This window comes from Xyrauchen texanus, chromosome 30 (genome assembly GCF_025860055.1).
Source record: "Xyrauchen texanus isolate HMW12.3.18 chromosome 30, RBS_HiC_50CHRs, whole genome shotgun sequence".
Lineage (NCBI taxonomy): Eukaryota > Metazoa > Chordata > Actinopteri > Cypriniformes > Catostomidae > Xyrauchen > Xyrauchen texanus.
Genome location: NC_068305.1, coordinates 39142325 through 39168393, shown reverse-complemented (window position 1 = coordinate 39168393; position 26069 = coordinate 39142325). Strand labels below are relative to the sequence as shown.

The 26069-nt window shown below is 39.5% G+C and overlaps 1 protein-coding gene across 2 annotated transcripts in view; it reads left to right on the top strand.

The window, feature by feature from the left end:
- The first annotated feature begins 17 nt into the window (after positions 1–17).
- The window catches only part of kif13bb (kinesin family member 13Bb), a 50065-nt gene continuing 24013 nt past the window's right edge, over positions 18–26069 (top strand). For both annotated transcript variants that reach the window (XM_052098160.1, XM_052098159.1), the window contains exons 1-19: positions 18–255; positions 344–486; positions 872–958; positions 3750–3843; positions 8881–8893; positions 9135–9195; positions 9341–9433; positions 12365–12545; positions 12849–12936; positions 13042–13176; positions 13301–13413; positions 14505–14616; positions 15968–16180; positions 16630–16740; positions 19094–19228; positions 19351–19481; positions 20088–20174; positions 20285–20463; positions 25157–25397. In XM_052098160.1, coding sequence (XP_051954120.1) covers positions 889–958; positions 3750–3843; positions 8881–8893; positions 9135–9195; positions 9341–9433; positions 12365–12545; positions 12849–12936; positions 13042–13176; positions 13301–13413; positions 14505–14616; positions 15968–16180; positions 16630–16740; positions 19094–19228; positions 19351–19481; positions 20088–20174; positions 20285–20463; positions 25157–25397 — 2057 coding nt within the window. In that variant the 5' untranslated portion in view covers positions 18–255; positions 344–486; positions 872–888. The remainder of the gene's footprint in view (positions 256–343; positions 487–871; positions 959–3749; positions 3844–8880; positions 8894–9134; positions 9196–9340; positions 9434–12364; positions 12546–12848; positions 12937–13041; positions 13177–13300; positions 13414–14504; positions 14617–15967; positions 16181–16629; positions 16741–19093; positions 19229–19350; positions 19482–20087; positions 20175–20284; positions 20464–25156; positions 25398–26069) is intronic.

Below are 26069 nucleotides of genomic sequence, written 5' to 3'. Positions count from 1 at the left end.
CGAACGCGTATTTTCAACCGTCTGCGCTGTTTTCAATTGTTATTCTATGTAAACATGCGGTATATGCAGGTCTTTGACCGCGTCTCGCGCAGGTGTATTTAGAAGCTGTGTCAAGTGGCAACTTTTAACAACACGTCCCGGGACACTTAGCTTCTTTTTTTAGCAGAAATCTAGCTTGTGCTGAACCGCCCGTAACACGCGCAGCGCCACCGGCACCACCTGTTCAACCGCTCCTGAAGATCCGCTCAAGTCACGGTAAGATGGCGAAAGATCAGGAAACGAACAGGTGAATTTATCGCCGTTTTAACGTTTTTAAACGCCTGGATTCACGTTTAATCCGCAGGTCGATCGGAAAGTGTTTTATTCCTGACTGGATGAGCGTCAGTTTGTTGGTTCAACCCATTATTCCCTGAATAATTCCTAGATTTCACTGATGGAATGACACCTATTGCTCAATAGCAAGGAAACTACACACTCCAGGAATCGGTAAAATAATCTATTATGATATTTTATATTATGAATTGTTAGCAGATATATGCACGTGTCGCAACTTAAGTGACACATTGTAACTGTCACACTTTGTGATACTGTGGAATTTGTTACAATGTTACACATCGATTACATTGTCTCAATGAGTGTTTGGCCTGTTACAAAGTTTCAATTGTACAATACAGTGGTGCTGTACAGATAAGTGAGGTTTATAAGTATTAAAACATTAAATAGAATAATATTATAAATATCAAAACACATGTGGTCAGACTCATTGGTTAGTGTATAAAGCTGCATGCTTGTTTCATTAAGTGGTGATATTGCTCATAATTTGTGGAAATAATAATAATAATAATAGCAACATGCTAACTCTTTAATACAGAATAAAAGGAGCTCAATATGGATGACAGCGGTCAGAATGAGTCAAATGTGAAAGTGGCAGTCCGGGTTCGACCCATAAACAGGAGAGGTGAGTTTAAACTCAAACCATGTGACTCACATCAAGTGTGTGTTTGCAACACATTTTATCTGCAGCCCTTTTTTTGTCATTTCTTTATGAGCAAGCGTTCTCCTTCAGTCCTTGTATTGATTTTCAGTTGATATTGGCTGTCAAAATGACCTCTTCTCTTTAACATATCCTGTTCCATTAGGAAATACATTACAGTAAGGAAGTCAAAGGGGTTGCAAATGCTGTTTCCTGTTGAGTTCAAATATATGTTATGTTAAATAGTGTCGAATGAAAAGTATTCATTCAGTTATGTGTACTGGATGCAATATGTAAACATAGTAATTATAAGTTATGAAACATTACATCACTTTAATGTTTCTCCATGTACTTTATGCAGTGTGCTATTATAGTGCCAGATACTTAGTTTTATGGTTATTTTTCGGTAAGCATTTAATATAAAAATATGAAGATCATTTTAAGATTTATGTCACTGACTACGTTTACATGCACCCTCTAATGCGATTAAGGCAATACTGCGATTAAACTGTAGCAAATATGTATCCAAATAGGTATAAAACATATTTTCCTGAGTTGTGAATGTCCGTTTGTTGTCTTAATTGAATGTTGGTGAGATAAAAAGTCCATATACTACTACTACTAAATGAGTTTGTCCTCATGGGCAGAACACAACAACATCAAGCATGTGTGTTCCACTTCACAAACAAATGACTCTTATGAACCGGTTCTCCTTAGTGAATCAAAACAGACTGAGCAACCAGTGTAATCCGATAAACAAATTACTCGTATGAACCGGTTCTCCTTAGTGAATCAAAACAGACTGAGCAACCAGTGTAATCCGATAAACAAATGACTCGTATGAACCGGTTCTCCTTAGTGAATCAAAACAGACCGAGCAACCAGTGTAATCTGATAAACAAATGACTCATATGAACCGGTTCTCCTTAGTGAATCAAAACAGACTGAGCAACCAGTGTAATCTGATAAACAAATGACTCATATGAACCGGTTCTCCTTAGTGAATCAAAACAGACTGAGCAACCAGTGTAATCCGATAAACAAATGACTCGTATGAACCGGTTCTCCTTAGTGAATCAAAACAGACTGAGCAACCAGTGTAATCCGATAAACAAATGACTCATGAACCGGTTCTCCTTAGTGAATCAAAACAGACTGAGCAACCAGTGTAATCCGATAAACAAATGACTCATGAACCAATTCTCCTTAGTGAATCAAAACAGACCGAGCAACCAGTGTAATCCGATAAACAAATGACTCGTATGAACCGGTTCTCCTTAGTGAATCAAAACAGACCGAGCAACCAGTGTAATCCGATAAACAAATGACTCGTATGAACCGGTTCTCCTTAGTGAATCAAAACAGACCGAGCAACCAGTGTAATCCGATAAACAAATGACTCGTATGAACCAATACTCTTTAGTGAATCAAAACAGACTGAGCAACCAGTGTAATCTGATAAACAAATGACGCATATGAACCGGTTCTACTTAGTGAATCAAAACAGACTGAGCAACCAGTGTAATCCGATAAACAGTTGACTCGTATGAACCGGTTCTCCTTAGTGAATCAAAACAGACTGAGCAACCAGTGTAATCCGATAAACAAATGACTCGTATGAACCGGTTCTCCTTAGTGAATCAAAACAGACCGAGCAAGCAGTGTAATCCGATAAACAAATGACTCGTATGAACCAATACTCTTTAGTGAATCAAAACAGACTGAGCAACCAGTGTAATCCGATAAACAAATGACTCGTATGAACCAATACTCTTTAGTGAATCAAAACAGACTGAGCAAGCAGTGTAATCCGATAAACAAATGACTCATGAACCAATTCTCCTTAGGGAATCAAAACAGACTGAGCAACCAGTGTAATCCGATAAACAAATGACTCTTATGAACCAATACTCTTTAGTGAATCAAAACAGACTGAGCAACCAGTGTAATCCGATAAACAAATGACTCATGAACCGGTTCTCCTTAGTGAATCAAAACAGACTGAGCAACCAGTGTAATCCGATAAACAAATGACTCATGAACCAATTCTCCTTAGGGAATCAAAACAGACTGAGCAACCAGTGTAATCCGATAAACAAATGACTCTTATGAACCAATACTCTTTAGTGAATCAAAACAGACTGAGCAACCAGTGTAATCCGATAAACAAATGACTCATGAACCGGTTCTCCTTAGTGAATCAAAACAGACTGAGCAACCAGTGTAATCCGATAAACAAATGACTCATGAACCAATTCTCCTTAGTGAATCAAAACAGACCAGTGTAATCCGATAAACAAATGACTCGTATGAACCGATTCTCTTAAGTGAATCAAAACAGACTGAGCAAGCAGTGTAATCCGATAAACAAATGACTCGTATGAACCGATTCTCTTAAGTGAATCAAAACAGACTGAGCAAGCAGTGTAATCCGATAAACAAATGACTCGTATGAACCTCACAAACTGACTAATTTTCGTATTTAAAGATTCATATTTGCAACAATGTTTTGTAATGGAAACAGAACATTTCTCAACGAATAATCAGAGTATTGGCAAGTTTGTTAACAGGATTGAACAGGTTTGCCCAAATCATGTAAATATCTTAATCGAATTATTACTTGTATTATTGCAATAATCAGAGTATTGGTGTACATGTAAACGTAGCCATTGTTTGGTCTGTCCATACAAAAGGTGCACCATAATAATTAGTTAACAGCCGTCAATAGATTAGCCATTTTCAGACTGGTTGATTTGCAATTGTTGTATTCTTATAGAGAGGGACTTAAAGACCAAATGTGTTTTGGACATGGAGGCAAACCAAACCGTGCTGCATCCAGCAAGTGGAAACCTGGGAAAGAGTGACAGCAGGTAAACTGGACTGTGTGAATGTAATTAGAGATTTAATGTGACAACAAGAGTGTTAGGAAAAATTACATGGATCTCTTAATCTAGCATAAAAAGGCTCAAACTATTGGAATAATATCTACAATTTTATATTCTCTTAAGAACGTGTGAGTGGTGCGGGACGTGTTATGTGCGCAAGTTTAATACTTGTGCTTAGGGGGTTGTTTTTATATAAGCAACAGTAATGGAGACACTTGCCTTAGCAAACACTACTAGTAATGCAAATAGAAATGTAAATGTGGCCTGTTTGATTTCCTGTATCTGCCTTTGGTTGTTTTCTTTCTTTCTCAACATTCCTCCTCTCATGTGGCCTTCAGTAGCCGTGGAAACAAGTGAAAGTTCATTGGCAAGTCAAAGGTAGTCGTGGATACTTGTGATTAAAAAGAAACTAAATAACTAACATCTCAGTGGGTCTTTTCAAGCAACGTATGAACAAAGCTTAATAAATGCGCGCTGTCACATAACTTTGTTTGGCCAAGCACAAGGTCATTTTAACAATATATTTTGGTCACATTTCTATGGAAATGACAAACAGGCATTAGAAGAACTAAGAAACTTGGAAAGTTCGTCAAGATAAACTTTGAATTTTGGCTTGACCAAGCCTTGCCTTAAAGGAATGTTCTGGGTTCAATACAAGTTAGGCTCAATCGACAGCATTTGTGGCATAAAGTTGATTACCACAAAAATGAATTTCGACTAGTCCCTCATTTTCTTTTAGTTATTTATTTTTTTCTATGGGATCAAAATCCCGTCAAAAGTATTGCGGTCATGGATCCAAAAATAATAAGCGCAGATCAAAAAATAAATAACAAGCATAGATCAAAAAATAATAAGCGCAAAAATAAATATCAAGCGTAGATCAAAAAAATAATAAGCGCAAAAATAAATAAGCATAGATCCAAAAATAATAAGCGCAGATAAAAAAATAAATATCAAGCATAGAGCATAAAATAATAAACGCAAAAATAAATATCAAGCGTAGATCATAAAATAATAAACGCAAAAATAAATATCAAGCGTAGATCATAAAATAATAAACGCAAAAATAAATATCAAGCGTAGATCATAAAATAATAAACGCAAAAATAAATATCAAGCGTAGATCATAAAAATAATAAACGCAAAAATAAATATCAAGCGTAGATCATAAAATAATAAACGCATAAAAATAAATATCAAGCTGTAGATCATAAAATAATAAACGCAAAAATAAATATCAAGCGTAGATCATAAAATAATAAACGCAAAAATAAATATCAAGCGTAGATCATAAAATAATAAACGCAAAAATAAATATCAAGCGGAGATCATAAAATAATAAACGCAAAAATAAATATCAAGCGTAGATCATAAAATAAATATCAAGCGTGAGATCAAAAAATAATACGCGCAAAAATTAATAATAAGCGGAGATCAAAAAATAAAAAGCATGAATAAAATATATATGAACACATTTAAATTATGCTACCAAAAAAACAACAACAGAAAAATTTAAGCTAAGTCATCAGAATTGTAAACAAAATCATGTTTTCCTTGGTTTTATTACGGTTTTTGTGCGGATTAAGTTCGGTTCTGAACTCGTGACTACATTGGTACAGCTAGTAAAAACATGCATCAAACATCCACACCAACCCAGCTGTGTTTTTTTTTATATGCAGCCAATAACATACAAACAAGGACATCTTAAATAATACATAAACTAAAGACTCAGCTGACATGATACATGTGTTAACAGACCTGATAATGGCCTACTTGGACAACACATTGTTTCCTAGAGCTGGCAGAAAATACTCAAAACAGACACAAGCAATGTATCAATCAACCACAAATAATATCGATATATTCAATTACCTGTGATTGTCCAGCTGACAGTTATCCATCTTCATCTACCATCGTGTGATTGAGCAGCAGCTGTCGGAGTTGCATTGGAGTGACGTCACCTCCCCTCTTTGATTGATTGGCTAGAGGAGGAGCTGTCGATCAAGAATCATGTTTTCTGGGGTGTTTCTATGTGGTTAAAATTTTCTCTCAGTGACCAAGTTCTAGCAACCTAGAGTGTTGCCAGGTTGTTTTCTAGGCTGTTCCTATCTGGTTAAAGTTTTCAGTGGTAGCTAGGGTATTGTTTAGGGTGTTGCTATGTGTTTAACATGTTCTCAGTGGTTGCCAGAATGTTGATTGGTGGTTGCTAATGTGTTGTAGGTATTTCCTAGAGTGCTGCTATGTGATTAAAATGCTCTCTGTGGTTGCTGGAGTGTTGTTAAGTGGTTGCATAAGTTTTCAGGATGTTTTCTACGCTGTTGCTACTATATGTGTCAGTGGTTGCTAGTGTGTTGTTAGCTGGTTGCTAAGGTGTTCTGCATGTTTTCTATGGTGTTTCTATATGGTTAATGTTCTCAGTGGTAGCTAGGGTGTTTTTTAGGGTGTTGCTATGTGGTTAAAATGCTCTCATTGGTTGCTAGGGTGTTTTCTACGTTGTTGCTATGTGGTTAAATGTTCGCAGTGGTTGCTAGAGTGTTGTAGAGAGCAGTTTGTTCATTTGGGAATAGAACCTTCATCAGTCAGCAGTATTTCATATCTGTCTTTGATTCAGCTGTCTGTTTGTCTGTAAACTCAAATGAACTATGTTTTGTGTTTGTCGTCTTTCAGCACGTGACAAACTGCGCTTGCATGCACTTTATAAAGCCAGCGGCTTGGTAACTTGTGCTGGGTGATGTTTAGCTAGCTTTACCTCCAGTCTTTCTCCATTTTTCCTCCATTGCTGCTTCTCCTGGAATCTTTACAAAGGGTGTGCCTGTTCTCTCAGGGATTTGGCTGTTTTCCAGGTCACCTGCTTCTGCAGGAATGACTTTGGATTAATCTCACAAAGGAATGCCCGGGTCATATTTCACATCAAATCGTAGAAGAACAAAAATATTTGCAAGCGTGTGTAAGCATTGTAAGCATTTCTGTGTTCATCAGTATTGTAATAGGCCTTGGTGTCTTAATTATTATCTTAAGTCAGGAAAAAGAAATGGAGCGTTCATATAAAAAAAAGTTGCTATCTTCCTCACAAATAAAAATCTAATATATATATATATATATATATATATATATGCTAAAATGAAACAATGATAATGATGAAATCTATAGTTGTTGCTGAACAGTTACAGGTCTGTTAAAGGGATAGTTCACCCAGAAATTTAAGTTCTCTCATCATTTACTCAGTGCCATCCCAGATGTGTATGACTTACTTCTGCTGAACTAAAGTGAAGATTTTTGAAAAAATGTGGTCCATACAATGCAAGTGAATGGGTGCCAACAATTTGAAGTTCCAAAAATCACATACATCTGCATAAAAGTAATCCCTAAAACCCCAGTGGTTTAATCCATTACTTCAGCAGTGATATTATAGGTGTGAGAGAGAAACCGGTTACATTCACATATTTCTTCTTGTGTTTTTGGTGATTCACGTTCTTCATGCATATCACACCCTACTGGGCAGGGAGAAGAATTTCTAGTAAAAAGGACTTTGGTATTGATCTGATTCTCACCCACACCTATAATAGCACTTCTGAAGACATGGATTAAACCACTGGAGTCTTATGGATTACATTTATGTGCTTTTTGTTGACGCACCATTTTGGCACCCATTCACTTGCATTGTTTGGACCTACAGAGCTGAAATATTCTTCTAAAAATCATAACTTGTGCTCTGCAGAAGAAAGAAAGTCATACACATCTGGGATGGCATAAGGGTGAGTAAATGATTTTTAATTTAATTACATTTTTGGGTAAACTATCCCTTTTAGCAACAAATAGTTAGCCTCATTTGACAATGCTATCAATAAGTTATATAGTAGTTACACATGCCTGAAGCAGCCGCATCTTGAAGTGCAAGTCTAGAAGTTTCAATCTCATTGGCTGGATCGAATGTAACTTCTTATCGATGATTGGACAGCTAACACGTCAGTCGCTGCTTCTTGTCTCAGTGGGCAGTTCTTGTCAGGAGTGAATGAATGTAAAAGGAGACAGCGTGCAGAATAGTAGTTCCAAAGGAGTTTATTTTACTGCACACATGGAATTTCGGGGATTAGTACAAAGCTATAAAAAATTCGGGGCTTTTCATGAAACATCCGGGGTTTAAGCACGGTATGCCCACCCCTAGCGTCGCCCCTGCTAAGAACACCTTTTACTCATGCACACAACCTCTCATGGTGTAATCACATTGCTAAAGCCTCTCTGCTGTAACATGCAGTGGTTTGCTGTCTTGACGTTCTGCAAACAGGTTTTACAAGAAAGTTCAAAGTTTACCCAAATTCCATTATAATCCCTTACAGCAAATTTGTGTTTTTATTATGTAGCCTAAATTGCAAGCATCACATCTTAGACATCTTAGGTGGGTGTTATTTATAATGATAATTATGTCAGGTTGGTTTTCTAAGTAAAGTACAGATAAGGGGAAACGGCTTCAAAGAAAACCACTTTGTTTTTAATGAAGCGCAACTCCTAATGACTGAAATATGTCCACAAATTCTGGAAAGATCTTTAAAAGACTGAGTGTCGTCTTTCTGTCAACAGGGCAAGTTGCAAAGGTCACGCACAGTCAGGAAAACGTTATTATGATTGGTGTTTAATTAAGTTTGCTAAGGCAAGTTTCACTTTAACTATTGCTCACACTCAGGGAAAGGGATTTGATCAAATTCTAAGTGTTAAAATCGGTTGCGTATCTCGTCCTGAACAATTTGTCCCTCAAAATGAAACCTCAAATCATGTGGTTGGTTGAGGAGAGGCTGTTCTCTGTAACCAGACAATAAAAAAAACAATTCCCAAAGTCTTAATTTGCAACACTCTTGCAACCCACAACACCCTCGCATTGTGATTCAAATATATTTAGTTTGTTTATTCATTTCACTTGGTTATTTACAGTGATGTATGAAATGATGATTGAGAATTGCCTTTTCTCCCAGGATGTTTGTGTTTGTCCATATATGAACATTTTGTTTTTTTCTTTCATAAATGCAGGAGCAAACCAAAGGTGAGTTTTCTACTTTATGTTATTATGAATAATGTATATAACTAGCCCTGTCAAGATGTTTACATAATCACTTGATGTTTCATTTTTTTATATATAATTAAATAATACAGCCCTATAATAATATTCTGGGTTCCTAAAATCACAGTGATTATCACTGGACGAAGACTAACGTTGACAAACCTTCAATTTGTTTGCATATGGTACATAGTAACATTTATATATTTGTAATGTTTCCTTTCAGGTCTTTGCATATGATTATTGCTTCTGGTCTATGGACGAGACCGAGGTGTCCAAGTTTGCAGGTCTGATACTTTCAGTCATTTTTGATCACTAAACTGCATTTTGTATTATTTAGTTACCCTTGTATATTTTCAGCTGATTTACTGATAAACACTCATATTATTATGGGATATGATTTAGTAATGTGTAACTCTTCTGCTGTCGCAGGTCAGGATGTGGTGTTTCAGTGTCTTGGGGAGAGTCTTTTGGACAGCGCTTTCCAGGGATATAACGCCTGCATATTTGCATATGGCCAAACAGGTACAGTTAGTGACAAGCTATCTATGCAAACGTATTACAGAGTTCACAAAAGCTTGTACAGACAACACTAAAGGAATTAGTGTAGAATGCATGTGTAGACTTGCACTGCAAAAGATGATTTTCAAGACAAGTATTTTTGTCTTGCTTTCTAATAATAAAATATTTGTTTTTAATTGCGGAAAACATTCCCTGACTCAGTTTGGATCATTACTTCAGTTTAAGAATGTGAAATATCAGATTAATAGTAGAGAGAATTATTTATTTCAGCATTTAATTTCTTTAATCACATTCCCAGTGGGTCAGAAGTTCACGTACACTTTGTTAGTATTTGGTAGCATTGCCTTTAAATTGTTTAACTTGGGTCCAATGTTTTGGGAAGCCTTCCACAAGCTTCTCACAATAATTTGCTGGACTTTTGGCCCATTCCTCCAGGCAGAATTGGTGTAACTGGGTCAGGTTTGTTGGCCTCCTTGCTCGCACACGCTTTTTCAGTTCAGCCCACAAATTTTGTACCGTATTGAGGTCAGGGCTTTGTGATGGCGACTCCAATACCTTGACTTTGTTCTCCTTAAGTCATTTTGACACAAATTTGGTGGAATGCTTGGAGTCCTTTTGGAAGACATTTGGTTTATTTCTTGAGATTTTGCTTCAATATATCCACATAATTTTCCTTCCTCATGATGCCATCTATTCTGTGAAGTGCACCAGTCCCTCCTGCAGCAAAGCACCCACACAACATGATGCTGCCACCCCCATTCTTAATGTTTGGGATGGTGTTGTTTAGCTTGCAAGCCTCACCCTTTATCCTCCAAAAATAACAGTGGTCAACGATGGCCAAACAGTAAAATTTTTGTTTCATTGGACCAGAGGACATTTTTCCAAATAGTAAGATCTTTGTCCCCATGTGCACTTTACAAACTGTAATCTGGCTTTTTTATGGTGGTTTTGGAGCATTTGCTTCTTCCTTGCTGAGCAGCCTTTCAGGTTATGTTGATATAGGACTCTTTTGCTGTGTCTAAAGAGTCCTACTCAAGAGTCTAGATACTCGTTGTGGAGCGGAGGGGGCGGGGCCGGGCCGGGCTGGGCTAGAATGTTGCACGCCCGAACCCCAATCGGCCTGATGGGTCGCGCTAGAGGAGAGAGAGAGAGAGAGAGAGAGAGAGAGAGAGAGAGTGAGAGAGAGAGAGAGATGAGATTGACGAGAGGCATAGTGCAGTCAGAGTGTGTGTATATGTTTGTGTGTTTTGGTTTTGAATTTAATTAAATATTATTTATATTGGCAAGCCGGTTCTCGCCTCCTCTTTGCCCATCTTAACCCCCTTACATTCGTCTACCTGTTTCCTCCAGCATCTTTACAAGGTCCTTTGCTGTTGTTCTGGGATTGATTTGCACTTTTCACACCAAACTACGTTCATCTCTAGGAGACAGAATGTGTGTCCTTCCTGAGCTGTATGATGGCTATGTGGTCCTATAGTGTTTATACTTGCGTACTATTGTTTGTACAGATGAACGTGGCACCTTCAAGCATTTGAAAATGGCTCCCAAGTATGAACCAGTCTTGACCAACCAAACACAGAATTTTTTCTGAGGTCTTGGCTAATTTCTTTAGATTTTTCCATGATGTCAAGCAGAGAGGCACTGAGTTTGAAGGTAGGCCTTAAAATACATCCACAGGTAGCCAATTAGACTATCAGAAGCTAATTGCCTAAAGGCTTGACATCATTTTCTGGAATTTTCCAAGCTGCTTAAAGGCACAGTTAACTTAGTGTATGTAAACTTCTGACCCACTGGAATTGTGATATAGTCAATTAAAAGTGAAACAATCGGTCTGTAAACAAATGTTGGAAAAATTGTGTCATGCACAAAGTAGATGTCCTAAACGACTTGCCAAAACTATAGTTTGCTAATATGAACATCTGTAGAGTGATTAAAAATGTGTTTTAATGACTTTAACCTAAGTGTATTTAAACTTCTGACTTCCAACTGTAACTAAAATAATAAAAATGACCTCAAACTAATTTTAGATTTTGATGCACAGTTTATTATAACATTTTAAACATTTACAATCCACCTTGATTAAACATAAAAATTCCACTAGGTAGAGGGAACGCAAGACTGTCTTGAGAAATGTAATGACGTTTAAACATATTTAAATGATACCAGTAAATGCTTTGTCAGCCTACAATAAAAATGAACCAAACTAAAACTAGAAAAATCTGTAATGACAAATTGAATATAAAAAAGAAATAAAAACTAAAGATGTAGAATCTCCAGAAATGATCACTGAAAAAATCAGTTAATTAAGTAAAAAAGAAAAGTGGAGTGATATAAATAGTGACGTATCCCGATGATGTTCGACTGTATATCGGCACTCTTGAAACGCTTCGCAAGAAGTGGTGATGGTGTAGTGGTCTAAACCACATAACTGGTAATCAGAAGGACGCTGGTTCGATCCCCACAGCCACCACCATTGTGTCCTTGAGCAAGGCAGGTTGCTCCGGGGGGATTGTCCCTGTAATAAGTGCACTGTAAGTCACTTTGGATAAAAGCGTCTGCCAAATGCATAAATGTAAATGTATAAATTGTGGATATCTAGTTAACGAACCACAAAAAAATCTTCCCAATCTTCGAGTCTTCCACACAATTCATGCCATGAATCTCACAAAAATAGGCACATTTATCCATTTGGATTTGCTCAGGATAGCACCCTTTAGAACTTTTTCCTGGAAATTTCGTTAAGCTAGCCAATCAGATGGGAGCTTGCAATTAGCGAAAGTCTCTTTCTGTTTTTGTATGCATTATATACATCAAATGGTCTGATCCATTTGAAGATGATACTGTTGTTTACCCATTGCCTGAACCTCTGATCACTTCCTTCAGTCTGATATCTGATTGGTCCACTGTGTCGCTCTTTGTGCTGATTGGCTGCAGGCTCTGGAAAGTCGTACACGATGATGGGCACCTCGGAACAGCCCGGTCTGATTCCTCGTCTCTGCAGTTCTCTGTTTGAACGCACCGTACGAGAGCAGAGAGAGGGGGAGAGCTTCACCATCGAGGTCTCCTACATGGAGATCTACAACGAGAAGGTGCGAGACCTTCTAGATCCCAAAGGGTGAGGACAGAGTTCTTGTTGGTTTTCAGAGTGTTAATTCTCAAAAGGGGCCTTAAGAAACAAAGACTACATTTACCTACACATCATTGTCCAATTAAGGTCCATATTCTGATTAAAGGGATGATGTCATCTTTTACTTAACCGGATGTTGTTCTTGACCTGTAAGACTTTCTTTCTTCTGTGGAACACAAAAGATGTTCGGCCCAGTGTTAGCCTTAATCACCATTCACTTTCATTGCATTTTTTCTCCATACTATGAACCATACTTCAAAAATATCCTGATAGTTGTGTTGTCTATCTCAGGAGTCGACAGGTGTTGAGGGTCCGAGAGCATAATGTGTTGGGACCGTATGTGGACGGGCTGTCTCGCCTCGCTGTGGCATGCTACAAGGTTTGTCGCAATATCCTCCAAACCAATCGGATGTATAACGTTCTTAATCTCTAATGGTCTTGGTGCCAAAGCTGCATGTTTGTGAATTAATCTCTTATTTATCAGGACATCGAGTCTCTCATGTCAGAGGGGAATAAATCTCGCACTGTGGCGGCTACGAACATGAACGAGGAGAGCAGCCGATCACACGCCGTCTTCAACATTATTCTGACTCACACACTCAGAGACCTGAAGACGGGGGTGAGACACTCTTCTAAAATAAAACGAGTAGTTTCTCCTATCCCAGTGTAATGCATAGAGTCATCTATAAGTCAGTCATTAATAGGTTGATTGAACCTATTTGTTTGGCTGTTGTGTATTTTAGACGAGTGGAGAGAAAGTGAGTAAACTCAGTCTGGTGGATCTGGCTGGCAGTGAACGAGCAGATAAAACTGGAGCTGCAGGAGAGAGACTGAAAGAAGGAAGCAATATTAACAGGTTAAACACGCAGATTTGTTTCGAGTAGTTGACATGTCCTGCGGTGTGCATGCTAAACTATTGTATAAACTAGAGGTAGACGATTTGATTATATGATTAACAGTCGTGTGGGGATTTGCTGTATATAAATCTTTCATCACTGACCATATGATTGGATAATTAAGTGTTCCAAATTGAAGCAAGGGAATCTAAAGAATGATGCGACTATATGGAAATGTGCCCCGTCAACACATACATTGGGTCTCCCAACTTGGTAAATGGTCTGCACTTATAGCGCCTTTTTTAACCGTAGCGGTTACCAAAGCGGTTTACACTGTGACCCATTCACACTCACACACTAATGCAATGCACTAGCCTGCCATTGGGAGCAACTTGGGGTTCGGCGTCTTGCCCAAGGACACTTCGCCATGTGGAGTCATGTGGGCCGGGTATCGAACCGCCAACCCTGCAATTAGTGGCCGACCCGCTCTACCACCTGAGCCACAGCCGCACCATATTCCTTACATTATAGGCTATAAAAAGCTGGTAAATATTTAAATGCGGTGCATTGTAATGGATTCAAGTGTCTGTAATTTCAAAATAAGAGTCCCTTGTGTGTTTTGGGCTTGTTTAGAGTTAAAAGTCCAACATTCTGCACCAATGCTTTTTAGTACTGGTTATATTGGTTGAACAATAAACTGCAACTGGGAAATATTTATATATATATATGTATGGTAAAATCCACTGTCACTCGACCTCTAATATAAACTAGCTATAATAAAACTACTTTTTTTCAAGCTCTTTAGGAAGGATATAATTATCATGCATGCAGTTTTTCCTGCATGCTAATCCTCAGATTAATTGAGAATGGAATATTTGTCATTTGTGTTTAAATACATTTTTAACTTACTAGCTATGATTAAATTGTAATATACAAATATTACTATTATGTCGCCTCTATGCCGTCATCATCTGTATTGGTTAATAAAAATATATATTTGTGAACCACTAGTCCCTCTATAAAACCGTGTGTGTGTGTGTGTGTGTGTGTGTGTGTGTGTGTGTGTGTGTGTGTGTGTGTGTGTGTGTGTGTGTGTGTGTGTGTGTTTCAGGTCTCTCACCACTCTTGGGTTGGTGATCTCGGCATTGGCAGAACAGGGTGCTGGAAAAAATAAGAGTAAATTTGTTCCCTACAGAGACTCGGTGCTGACATGGTTACTGAAGGTGATGAGAAACTTCATATTATAAAATTGAAAGATACAGCCCTGTGTGCTGATTGGCAATTAAGCCAATAATTATCAAAATAATAAATATATTAAGTATTTATTTTGTATTATTAACATTACAAATATTATCTTATTATAAAATGTATGTTGGCTTGACAAAGTCAGCATACTTTAATTCAACAAAAAAAACATTTTCTCCAAAAATCCCTTAAAGGAATATTTCGGGTTCAATACAAGTTAAGCTCTGTCGACAGCATTTATGGCATAATATTGATTACTACAAAAATGTATTTCTACTCGTCCCTTCTTTTTGTTTAAAAATAGCAAAGATCTCTAACAGTGAGGCACTTACAATGGAAATGAATGGGGGCCAATTTTTTAATGTTAAAATATTCTCTTTTTCAAATGTTTAGCCACAAGATGTAATCAGCATGTATGTTAACATAATTTGTGTATGATGAAATCACTTTTAGAACTTGGTTGCCATGACGATGTAATCTCAAACCCTAAAACAACTGTATAAATTATGATTTAAACAACTTTACAGCTCAAATAATACATGAGTTTTAACATAATTGATGTAAGTGCTTTTAGAAAATTATAAACTTCACATTTCTGCCTTTTTAAACCCTCCAAAAATTGGCCCCATTGACTTCCATTGTAAGTGCCTCACTATAACCTCGACTTTTATCTTTTTTTTAAAAGGATGTACCAGTCAAAATACATTTTTGTGTTAATCAACATTATGCCACAAATGCTGTCGATTGAGTTTAACTTTGATCTGCTATAAGTTACTCCTCTTTCTATCTATCTGACAGTTGTTGTTTTTTTTTCTCCCCAATTTGGAACGCCCAATTCCCAATGCGCTCTAAGTCCTCGTGGTGGCATAGTGACTCGCCTCAATCCGGGTGGCGGAGGACGAATCTCAGTTACCTTTGCGTCTGAGATGTCGATCCGCGCATCTTATCACGTGGCTTGTTGAGCGCGTTACCGTGGAGACCTAGTGCGTGTGGAGGCTTCAAACTATTCTCCGCGGCATCCACACACAACTCGCCACACGCCCCACCGAGAGCGAGAACCACATTATAGCGACCACGAGGAGGTTACCCCATGTGCCTCTACCCTCCCTAGCAACCGGGCCAATTTGGTTGCTTAGGAGACCTGGCTGGAGTCACTCAGCATCCCTGGATTCAAACTCGTGACTCCAGGGGTGGTAGGCGTCGATACTCTCTAAGCTACCAGGCCCTCCCTGACCGTTTTCTTTGACAATCTATGTGACCGTCTTACTGTTTACAGTATGTTGATTTAATTAACATACTTTTATGCAATTTCCTCCTTTTGAATGTCAGGACAGTTTAGGAGGAAACAGCCGCACAGCTATGGTTGCTACGGTGAGTCCTGCTGCCGACAACTACGACGAGACTCTCTCCACACTACGATACGCTGACCGGGCCAAAAGTATTGTTAATCACGCTGTGGTTAATGAAGATCCGAACGCCAGAATCATCCGAGAGCTCCGAGAAGAAGTGGAGAAACTGCGCAGCCAACTGACAGAGGCTGAGGTACCACATACTACAGTACATAATCGTCCCAAAGAGTCTGACTTTTGGCAGTTCATTATGGCAAAGAATTTCCCACTTAGACATGAAGAAACCATCTGACTGACATCTAAAGCAACCAACCATAGTTAGTGGAAACTTATGATAGCACGATAATAGACAAGTGGGGCAAACTCATTCCAATAAAGGTGAGTGGTCTCACAGAAAACATTGAAGAGATTCCCCCCCAAAAATGTCTTTCACAGACATCAGCTTTATATATGCCAGTTTTCTTACTGGATAATTGAACTCCTACATTTATTTTCCAGGTTTAATAAATTCATAAAAGAAACTTTTAACGGGCTCAGACTTTTGGACCCCATCTGCAGTTTAGTCTGCTGTATGCGACCTGAAGTTTGGCCTCTAGCAAATGTTTAACAGGGTGTCTTTGTGTTTTTGTGTGTGCAATAAAGTCAATGAAAGCCCCAGAGCTGAAAGAGAGACTGGAGGAGTCTGAGAAGTTGATCCAGGAGATGACAGTCACCTGGGAGGAGAAACTCAGGATAACAGAGGAGGTTGCACAGGTATTTCAGGACTAACTGACCCAAGGAACATTCTGTCATCATTTACTCACCCTTATGTCATTCCAAACCTGTATGACTTGCTGTCTTTGAAACATAACATGAGATGTTTTGAAGAATATTCATGCTGCTCTTTTCCACATTGTGAAAACATACGGTGACTACGAGCTATCAAGTTTCTAAATAGCACTGTAAAAATACCTTAAAAGTAGTCTATAAGATATGTACTATATTTCAAATCTTCTTAACACCGGTTTTATTCAAACGAATCATTGTGTCCACACTAGAGGTGGACCAATAGTGTATTTCGCCGACATGATCAATAAGTGGGTGGGAAAGGCTTTTTACCGATTAATCAGCCGATTTCTATAATGTTAGAAGAAAATTCTTAATCTTTCCTTACTATGATGGGAACAGACATAGAGGCTACAAGGCCAAAATAATAAATTCCAGATTCAGTTAACTGTGCAACACAAATCCCAGGACAAAAAATGAAGGTTTGGTGCATAAAGCAGGACTATTAACTTAAAGGGTTGTTCACCCAAAAATGTAAATTATCCCATAATTTACTCACTCTCAAGCCATCCTAGGTGTATATGACGTTCTTCTTTCAGCCAAACACAATTGGAGTTATATTAAAAAATATCCTGGCTCTTCCAAGCTTTATAATGGGAGTGAATGGTACCTTAGATTTTGAAGCCCAAAAAAGCTCATCCATCCATCAAATAGATAATCCATACGGCTCCAGGGGGTTATTTAAGGCCTTCTGAAGTGAAGCGATGCGTTTTTGTAAGAAAAATATCCATATTTATAACTTCATATTCTATAATAAACGGCTTACTTACGGCCGTCCGCGTGTTCCAGAGAGAGTCGAGTTCCTGCATATGATGTAGGCGTAGCGTAAGTTCCGGTGAGAAGTGACGAATGTGGAAGCGCTTTGTTTACAGCAAAGGAAAATGGTGAAAAGTGAGTTATTTAGCTATACTGTAGATTTGTATTAGTCTTAAAATGGTGTGTTTGTGCATATATCCAGTCATTCCAATTGTCCATTCATGGCAGCAAACACATTCAGCCTCTGTTGGCATTACCTGGCATTTCCTGCATGAGCACCACCACGTGTCCCGCACTCTCCGCCTACGTCTCCCGTACTCTCCGCCCTACATCTCCCGTACTCCCTGTCTACCAGATCCTTGTGTTTGTGCTGCTGCTGCAGCCTCCTCCATCTCTTGGAGTTCCTGCTCGGTGAACTCCGGTTCAAACAAATAGGGCTAGGCAAAAAACTCAATCTCCTCTTATATCGAAATCCTCTGACATTTTTCTTTAAGAATCCTCCTTGTTGTCTTGTCATTTTTAACCGTTGTTTTGCTCTATCCTCTGCGCTTCCGCATTAGTGACTTCTCACCGGAGCTTAGGCTGCGCTTATGTCATACGCCGGAACTCTACTCTCTTGTGAACGCGCGGTCGGCCGTTACCGGAAGCCATATATTATAGATTATGAAGTTATAAATATGGATATTTTTTACAAAAACGCATCGCTTTGCTTCAGAAGTCCTTTATTAACCTCCTGGAGCTGTATGGATTACTTTTTTGATGGATGGATGGATGGATGGATGAATGGATTAGCTTTTTTTCTAAGGTACCATTCACTCCCATTATAAAGCTGGGGAGAGCCAGGATATTTTTTAATATAACTCTGATTGGGTTTGGCTGAAAGAAGAACGTCATATACACCTAGGATGGCTTGAGAGTGAGTAAATTATGGGATAATTTTCATTTTTGGGTGACCAACCCTTTAAACAAGAAATGTTTTTCATCACCAGATGAGGTTTTGTTTTATGATTATTCACAAGGTGTGAAGTTGGAAACCCGTTGTGCTGACGGGGCACGTTTACATGTAGTCGCATTTTTCTTTGCATGAAGTTGCTTTAATTTAGAACACTTAATTATCCAATCATATGGTCAGTGATGAAAGATTTATATACAGCAAATCCCCACATGATGTTATCAAGTGAGGATAAAAATATTGTTAATGATAATACAGCAAAATCCCCTTTTTTTTTTTTTTTTTTTATACAAAATGTAATTATCTGAAATTTTAAACACAGAATTTTGCCAATAGTCCCAAAAAGCATCTAACGGCACAAATTAATCCCAAAAACTGATATATCAATTTTCCTATAGTCCAGACAGGATGATATTCGTGACTGGAGTAGTACACTTTACAGTAATGAGAATTAAAAAATCTTGTTGGTGAAAAAAACAGGCTTCACTTTCCACATTTAGTCATTTTGCAGACACTTTTATCAAAAGGGACTTGCTTTTTCTCTCTGATGTGTGAGTGTGTTTCGATCTTCAGGAGCGACAGAAGCAGCTGGAAAGTTTGGGAATTTCTCTCCAGTCATCTGGGATCAGAGTCATCGATGATAAATGCTTCCTGGTTAATCTGAACGCAGACCCCGCCCTCAATGAGCTGCTTGTGTATTATTTAAAGGTACAGGAGCTAATTACTGAAAATGAAAGGGATAGTTCACCCCAAAATGAAAATTCTCTCACCATTTACTGAGAGAAGTGTGTGTTGTATTTCCAGTTACGTTTGTGTGTGTTTTGTGACAGGAACACACTCGTGTGGGTTCAGCGGACTCTCAGGACATTCAGTTGTGTGGTTTGGCAATTCAACCGGAGCATTGCATCATAGACATCAAACAAGAGACAGGAGTGACACTCACACCAAAGAGAAACGCCCGGTAAACACACACATACTCACACACTCACACATAGATTTAGGCACATGGAATCAGGGCTGGACTGGGAAGAGAAATCAGCCCTGGATTTTACATAGCAAGTGGCCCAAAAGTTGTTTGGGGTGGGGTGTTTGCTGACCTTTTCTGCATATTGCAGCGCCGTTTTGTGGTCCATTCTGCATAACTCTGCAGCTCATTTTAGCCTGTTTCGCGGCTGATCCACCGGCCCGCTCGGTTCTCCCGATGGCCAGTCCGACCCTGATCGGCCCCGAATTGTGTCGGCCCACCGGGAAAATGCCCGGTATGCAAGATTACCAGTCCAGCCCTGCATGTAATGGTCGACAATTAAACATTTTTAATAATGTCATTTTTTTGTTAACACATGCCTATATAACACGTGTAACATGCATAACTATTTGAAAACAGAACATGTGCTTTATCCAAAGCTGTTGAACGATTTGTGTTGATGTCACATCCGTCCATCAGTTGTCATATCAAAACAGCCAAATAAGTTCATTGATCTCACTGTTATGTCAGTCCATCACTACTAACAGTAGTATAGAAGGATTTGTATGCGGTGTATATTCAGCCCTATCTGTTTGTTTGCAGTACGTGTGTGAACGGATCTGTCGTCATCTCTCCTGTCCAGCTGCATCATGGGGATCGAATTCTGTGGGGAAACAACCACTTCTTCAGGTCAGTCAGATGCGTTCAATCAGGTCATACATGGATCTATCAAAGACATCTGGGGGAAAATGCTACAAAAGTGTTCAAAAAAAGACTGTTTTGTTCTGTTTGTTTATCAGGATAAACATCTCTAACGTGTATCGTGTTGGTCTTGAGGATGAGGAAGGTGGTGTGATGAAGGCTGGGCTGAACCCTGAGCATCTGGATGTGGGCTGTCTCAGTCACGGCTCCAGTGAAGCCAGTTTCAGTTTTGAATCCGCACAGACGGAGGTGATGATGAAAGCGTTGGGAAACAACGGTGAGGGAGACGCATCACACATCAGGGCTGTAACTAGGGGTGGGAGATATGAACAAAAGCATATATCACGATAAGAGTCAATTTATATCTCGATAACGATATAAATGGTAAATGGTCTGCACGTATATAGCGCTTTTTTTTTAACCTTAGAGGTTACCAAAGCGCTTTACACTGTTTCCCAATCACCCATTCACACACACACTCATACACCAATGGCTAGCCTACCATTGGGAACAACTTGGGGTTTAGTGTCTTGCCCAAGGACACTTCGGCATGTAGAGTCGTGTGGGCCGGGAATCGAACCACCATCCCTGCGATTGGCAGCTGACCCGCTCTACCACCTGAGCCACATTTTTCTGAAAAATCAATCAAATTGGATTCATATTAATCCATGCATGAGAATTGTTTGAATAAGAGACGCCTGTCCTTCAGAATCCAAGAGGAGTATTTGGGAAAATGCATTTCAGTCGTCACACTCCGGTTTGATGCGTGAATTCCTGTGATTCCCGTGATGATCTTACCATTTATCATGCATATAAATTGTGATTTTATTGACCGTATACAGATAGTAATCAGAGACAATACACACTTGCTGTACATGTTATAGACGCGCCCACAAGCGGCAGCTCTCTTGTGTTGTGGGCATTGAGCGGATTTCTTCCATGCCATTGGATACGTATGTAGAGTGGAGAGAGACCGAACGAGAGTAGTTTGTTTAGAAATAGATTAATGATGTGTTGATCTCTCTCTCTCTCTCTTTCCTTCCTTCCTTCCTTTTTCCACCCTTCCTGAACTGCCTTGTTTTGCTATTTTTACACACCCGGTCCTAAATAAATCAAGCTCCAATTGCCAACATGTGTTTGCATTAACTGATACTGGATCATTTTTACGCAAGCGCGCAGCTTTTTGTCAACGTGTCTTAAATGAGATCTGTTGAAGTTGCTGTTTTTGTTCAGATTGTCCCGGACATTTTGGACAATAGTCTGTACATGTCTGGTCACTCTATGTGCACAGAGTTACAGAGATATAAAATTACTTGAACAGTGATAAAAGATTTTGGTCATTTGCCCACCTGTAAGTTTTAAAATGTGTCAATGCACGCCCACACCCACCTGTGGCTAGATTTCAAGTATTTCATTTTTCCAACCACAAGATTTCACTGTGGCCTTCAAGCGTCACTCTAAAGCAGGAGTGGGCAACTATTTTGGTAAATAGGCCACATCAGGCTTTAAGTAATGCATGGGGGGGCCACATTGTATTCCTTTTGAGATACAATGTTCTGCATTGATTTGGTTTTTGTAACTTTTAAGCCCAGAAATAGTTGTGTACTGTGACTAATGGGACTATTCTGCAATTACCTAAAGTATTGTATTGCTCTATAAAGATAGATACTTTTCTATTAGGCATTAAAGCAAAGCGGCCGAGTTTACTTGTTTTTTTCTAAAACATTACCTGTTTACATGCTAAAAGTGTCATGATGCGGGTCTCCTCGATGGTTTGACTTTCAGCAAACCATCAAACCAATAAATCTCAAACTGGGGGTGTTGCGTCTCTTATCTGGAAACCCTGAGCATGCTAAACGCTTGTGGAGACGCGTTGCGTCCCAATGGAAGTCAACTGAAATATCCAATGGAAAATAAAAACGCTTTTATGATAAATGAGCCGCGGGCCACATTAAACCAGGTGGAGGGCCTGATCCGGCCTGCGGGCAAAATGTTGCCCATGTCTGTTCTAGAGCCCCCCACAAATGTCCAAGACCATTTTCAAAGGCCCAGAATCTAGGAGTGTCTATTTATACCGGTTTATCATGTCTACTGGTATATCGAACACCCCTAGCTGTAACCATCATAGACATTAAAGGAGAAGTGTTCCACGTAATATTCAACATTTTACATTTGGCCCCCCTTATCTCGAATATAGCTTGTGAGAAAGCATGTGTAAACATATCTACTAACATTTACTACTTTTCATGAATGTGTACTTTTTTATTACCAAAAATGAGTCACTTCACTTAAGTTTTTGTCAGGTTTAATGTAAATGATGAGAGCTGTACTACTGTAAACGTAGAACCGCTCTTTATTTTATCCTGGATCTATTGTGTAACATGACTGACACTGAATCTTCTGACCAAAGATGAAAGAATTAGTCCATCCATCCATCTTCAACCACTTATCCGAAGTCGGGTCGCGGGGGCTGCTGCTCCAGCAGGGGGCCCCAAACTTCCCTATCCCGAGCCACATTAACCAGCTCTGACTGGGGGACCCCGAGGCGTTCCCATGCCAGTGTGGAGATGTAATCTCTCCACCTAATCCTGGGTCTTCCCCGAGGCCTCCTCCCAGCTGGATGTGCCTGAAACACCTCCCTAGGGAGGCGGCCAGGGGGCATCCTTACCAGATGACCAAACCACCTCAACTGACTCATTTCGACACAAACGGCTCTACTCCGAGCTCCTCACGGATCTCTAAGGGAGAAGCCCGCCACCCTACTGAGGAAACCCATTTTGGCCACTTGTACTCGCGACCTAGTTCTTTCGGTCATGACCCAGCCTTCATGACCATAGGTGAGGGTAGGAACAAAAATTGACCGGTAGATCGAGAGATTTGCCTTTCGGCTCAGCTCTCTTTTTGTGACAACGGTGCGATAGAGCGAGTGCAATACCGCCCCCGCTGCCCCGATTCTCCGGCCAACCTCCCGCTCCATTGTCCCGTCACTCGTGAACAAGACCCCGAGGTACTTGAACTCCTTCACTTGGGGCAATACCTCCTCCCCTACCTGGCGTACGCACTCCATCGGTTTCCTGCTGAGAACCAGGAAACCGATGAAAGAATTAGTATTTGTGAATAATGTTGTTTTGACTTTCATTTGTTAATAATATTATATATAATAAAATAACACAAAAATATGAAATAAAAGCTATATATACAGATTTTTTTAATTGATACCATGTATATACTATTATTTAACTTGAAATTAATCATCTCATATATCTCCATAAATATTTGTATTAGTTAAATTTGGTTATTATTATTACTATTTTAATTCGCTTTATAGATGGCTTACAGCCAGTGCTTGGAGAGGATGTCTGTAAATAAATGATACTCTGAGACTCTTTTGTCCAAAACATATGTTTAAATAAAGATAAACAAATCAATTTGGGTGTTTATACTATACGGCAGGGCTCTTCAGGGGCCAAAATATTAGATGAAAGCTCAACGGGGCCAAACTGTTTCCTGTAATTATCTCGTCCCAACACTTTCATTGCAACTAACATGTTAACATGAACAACAAAACACTGTTTATAATTTGTGTTTATTTTCATTAAAAGATTTTAAGGTCTGGCTGAAGAACAAACATGACCTCACACCCTCAACAAACATGTTATGGTTTAGGAAAACTGAGGAAGAGCATTAAGATCTGCTAAAGTCTGTACATTTGACAATATCAGTGTACATACTGTAAGAAAACAATGGCAATCTAATATAAAACTTTTATATTACTTAATTACTTGTATATTATTAAATGTCTTTTCCACATAAAATAATTGTAAAACTGAAAAACAAAACGATGTCTGTTCTTTATTTTCTTCTTTATTATCCTCCCATTCAATGAGGGGAATATGAGCCTCTCCTTGTCTGCACACATGGTGAATTTGTGCGTGAGCCAGAAACTTGTGCAGATGAACATTAGCAAACGGAGAACAAACTGATTTGATTATTGTCAGGATTGAGAATGCAGACACACATCTGTATAAAGAACCGAGCACAAGCAGGAAATATGCATGTATGCAGGTTCAGTGGCACTTTACAAGCACTACGGACACAGAACTGAAGACACACGTGTGTTGTTGAAGAATTAAAACAAACTTATCTGTGTATTTTCTTTGAAGGTTCAGTTTTCGTCATCAAATTATCTTTAGTTGAAAAAGGTTGTGCATATGCTGATATCACTTCAAACAAGGCACTTCCGTATCAACGCGAGTATTGACGCTGACTATCACACCTGGAGTCACGAGTTTGAATCAGGAGTGACTCCAGCCAGGTCTCCTAAGCAACCAAATTGGCCGGTTGCTAGGGAGGGTAGAGTCACATGGGGTAACCTACTCGTGGTCGCTATAATGTGGTTCTTGCTCTCGGTGGGGCGCGTGGTGAGTTGAGCGTGGATGCCGCGGAGAATAGTTTGAAGCCTCCACATGCGCTATATCTCCGCGGTAACACGCTCAACAAGCCACGTGATAAGATGCGCGGATTGACTGTCTCAGACGCGGAGGCATCTGAGATTCGTCCGCCACCCGGCTTGAGATGAGTCACTACGACACCACGAGGACTTAGAGCGCATTGGGAATTGGGTGTTCCAAACTGGGGGGACTGCACCCAGCAGCTATGCAATTTTAATAAATACATTTGATCAAATAAGTTGTGATAATATGTGCTTGCCTAAAAGTTGCTGGGTCTTGTTTTGAAGAGCAGATAACTTCTGACGACCGTTGATGCTGTTGCACGCTCTGCTGAGTGTTGTTGTTAAACTCACCTCTGAGAAGTAGCCGTACATAAGACTAGAATTAGACTAAAATGTAGACTAAATTATAGAAGTTCTGGTATGGCGTACCAGTCTGTACCCGGACACTTCAAGCTCTGCTTGCAACACTTAAGTGTCAACAACTGTTTGAAACATTCTCTGTCTCTCTGTCTGTCAGACCCCATGCAGTCAGTGCTTCATTCTCTCGAGCGCAGACACGAGGAAGAGAAGCGTTCGGCTTTGGAGCGTCAGCGCTTGATGTACGAGCAGGAGCTGCAGCAGCTGCGCAAACGTCTGTCGTCAGAGCTGCAGACGAAGGGCTCTCATCCACAGCACCACCGTAGCAGCGAGCAGCTCAACCTGAGCTTAGTGAACGCCTCTCTCACACAGAGCCGACTGCGGCAGTGGAGCGAAGAGAGGTGAGAGCTGACATGTACACTCAAACCCACTCATTCACAAAAACACAGTCAAACAGGAAACAGTCATGAGGATCGTAGTAAAAGAATGTGGACACCGATGCTGCTTCCCAAACCATGTACTGTCACAGTATGTACTGTATTTGATGAAGGACACACTTATCTGTCGTCAAAACGGTATGTTCTTTTAGGTATGCATGCGAGTGGTATGAATAGATTTCGGACATGCTTTATCCAGAGACGTGGGTAATGACCCGTGACCCGCATATATGACGCAAGAATAGCAACCATGAAAATGATCTCTGGTTTTGTTAAACAGGCGCCATTTAAGCGCAAGTATCATTTATCTTGGTATATGCAGCGCTTACAGTTGAGAAGAGCCGTCTGTCTCGCGGTTCACCGCAGTTCTTTTAAATCCAGCGTTTCCACAGCTCCCGAGGGATTATGTGTCCAGTCGATCCGCACTTCAGAATCTCGCCGGAAATAGAACGTCATCCGGGTATTTCTCGCTTACTGCTTCATGAATACTGTAGATTCGGACATACTACTCCATTTATATACTGTTATTGGCATATTGGAGTAGAGAAGGATGGATATTCAGATGTAGCAATAGTGTTGATGAGTGTGTGTGTGTGTGGTGCATTTTTGTTTTGTTCTGTTTTTATTTAGGGGGGG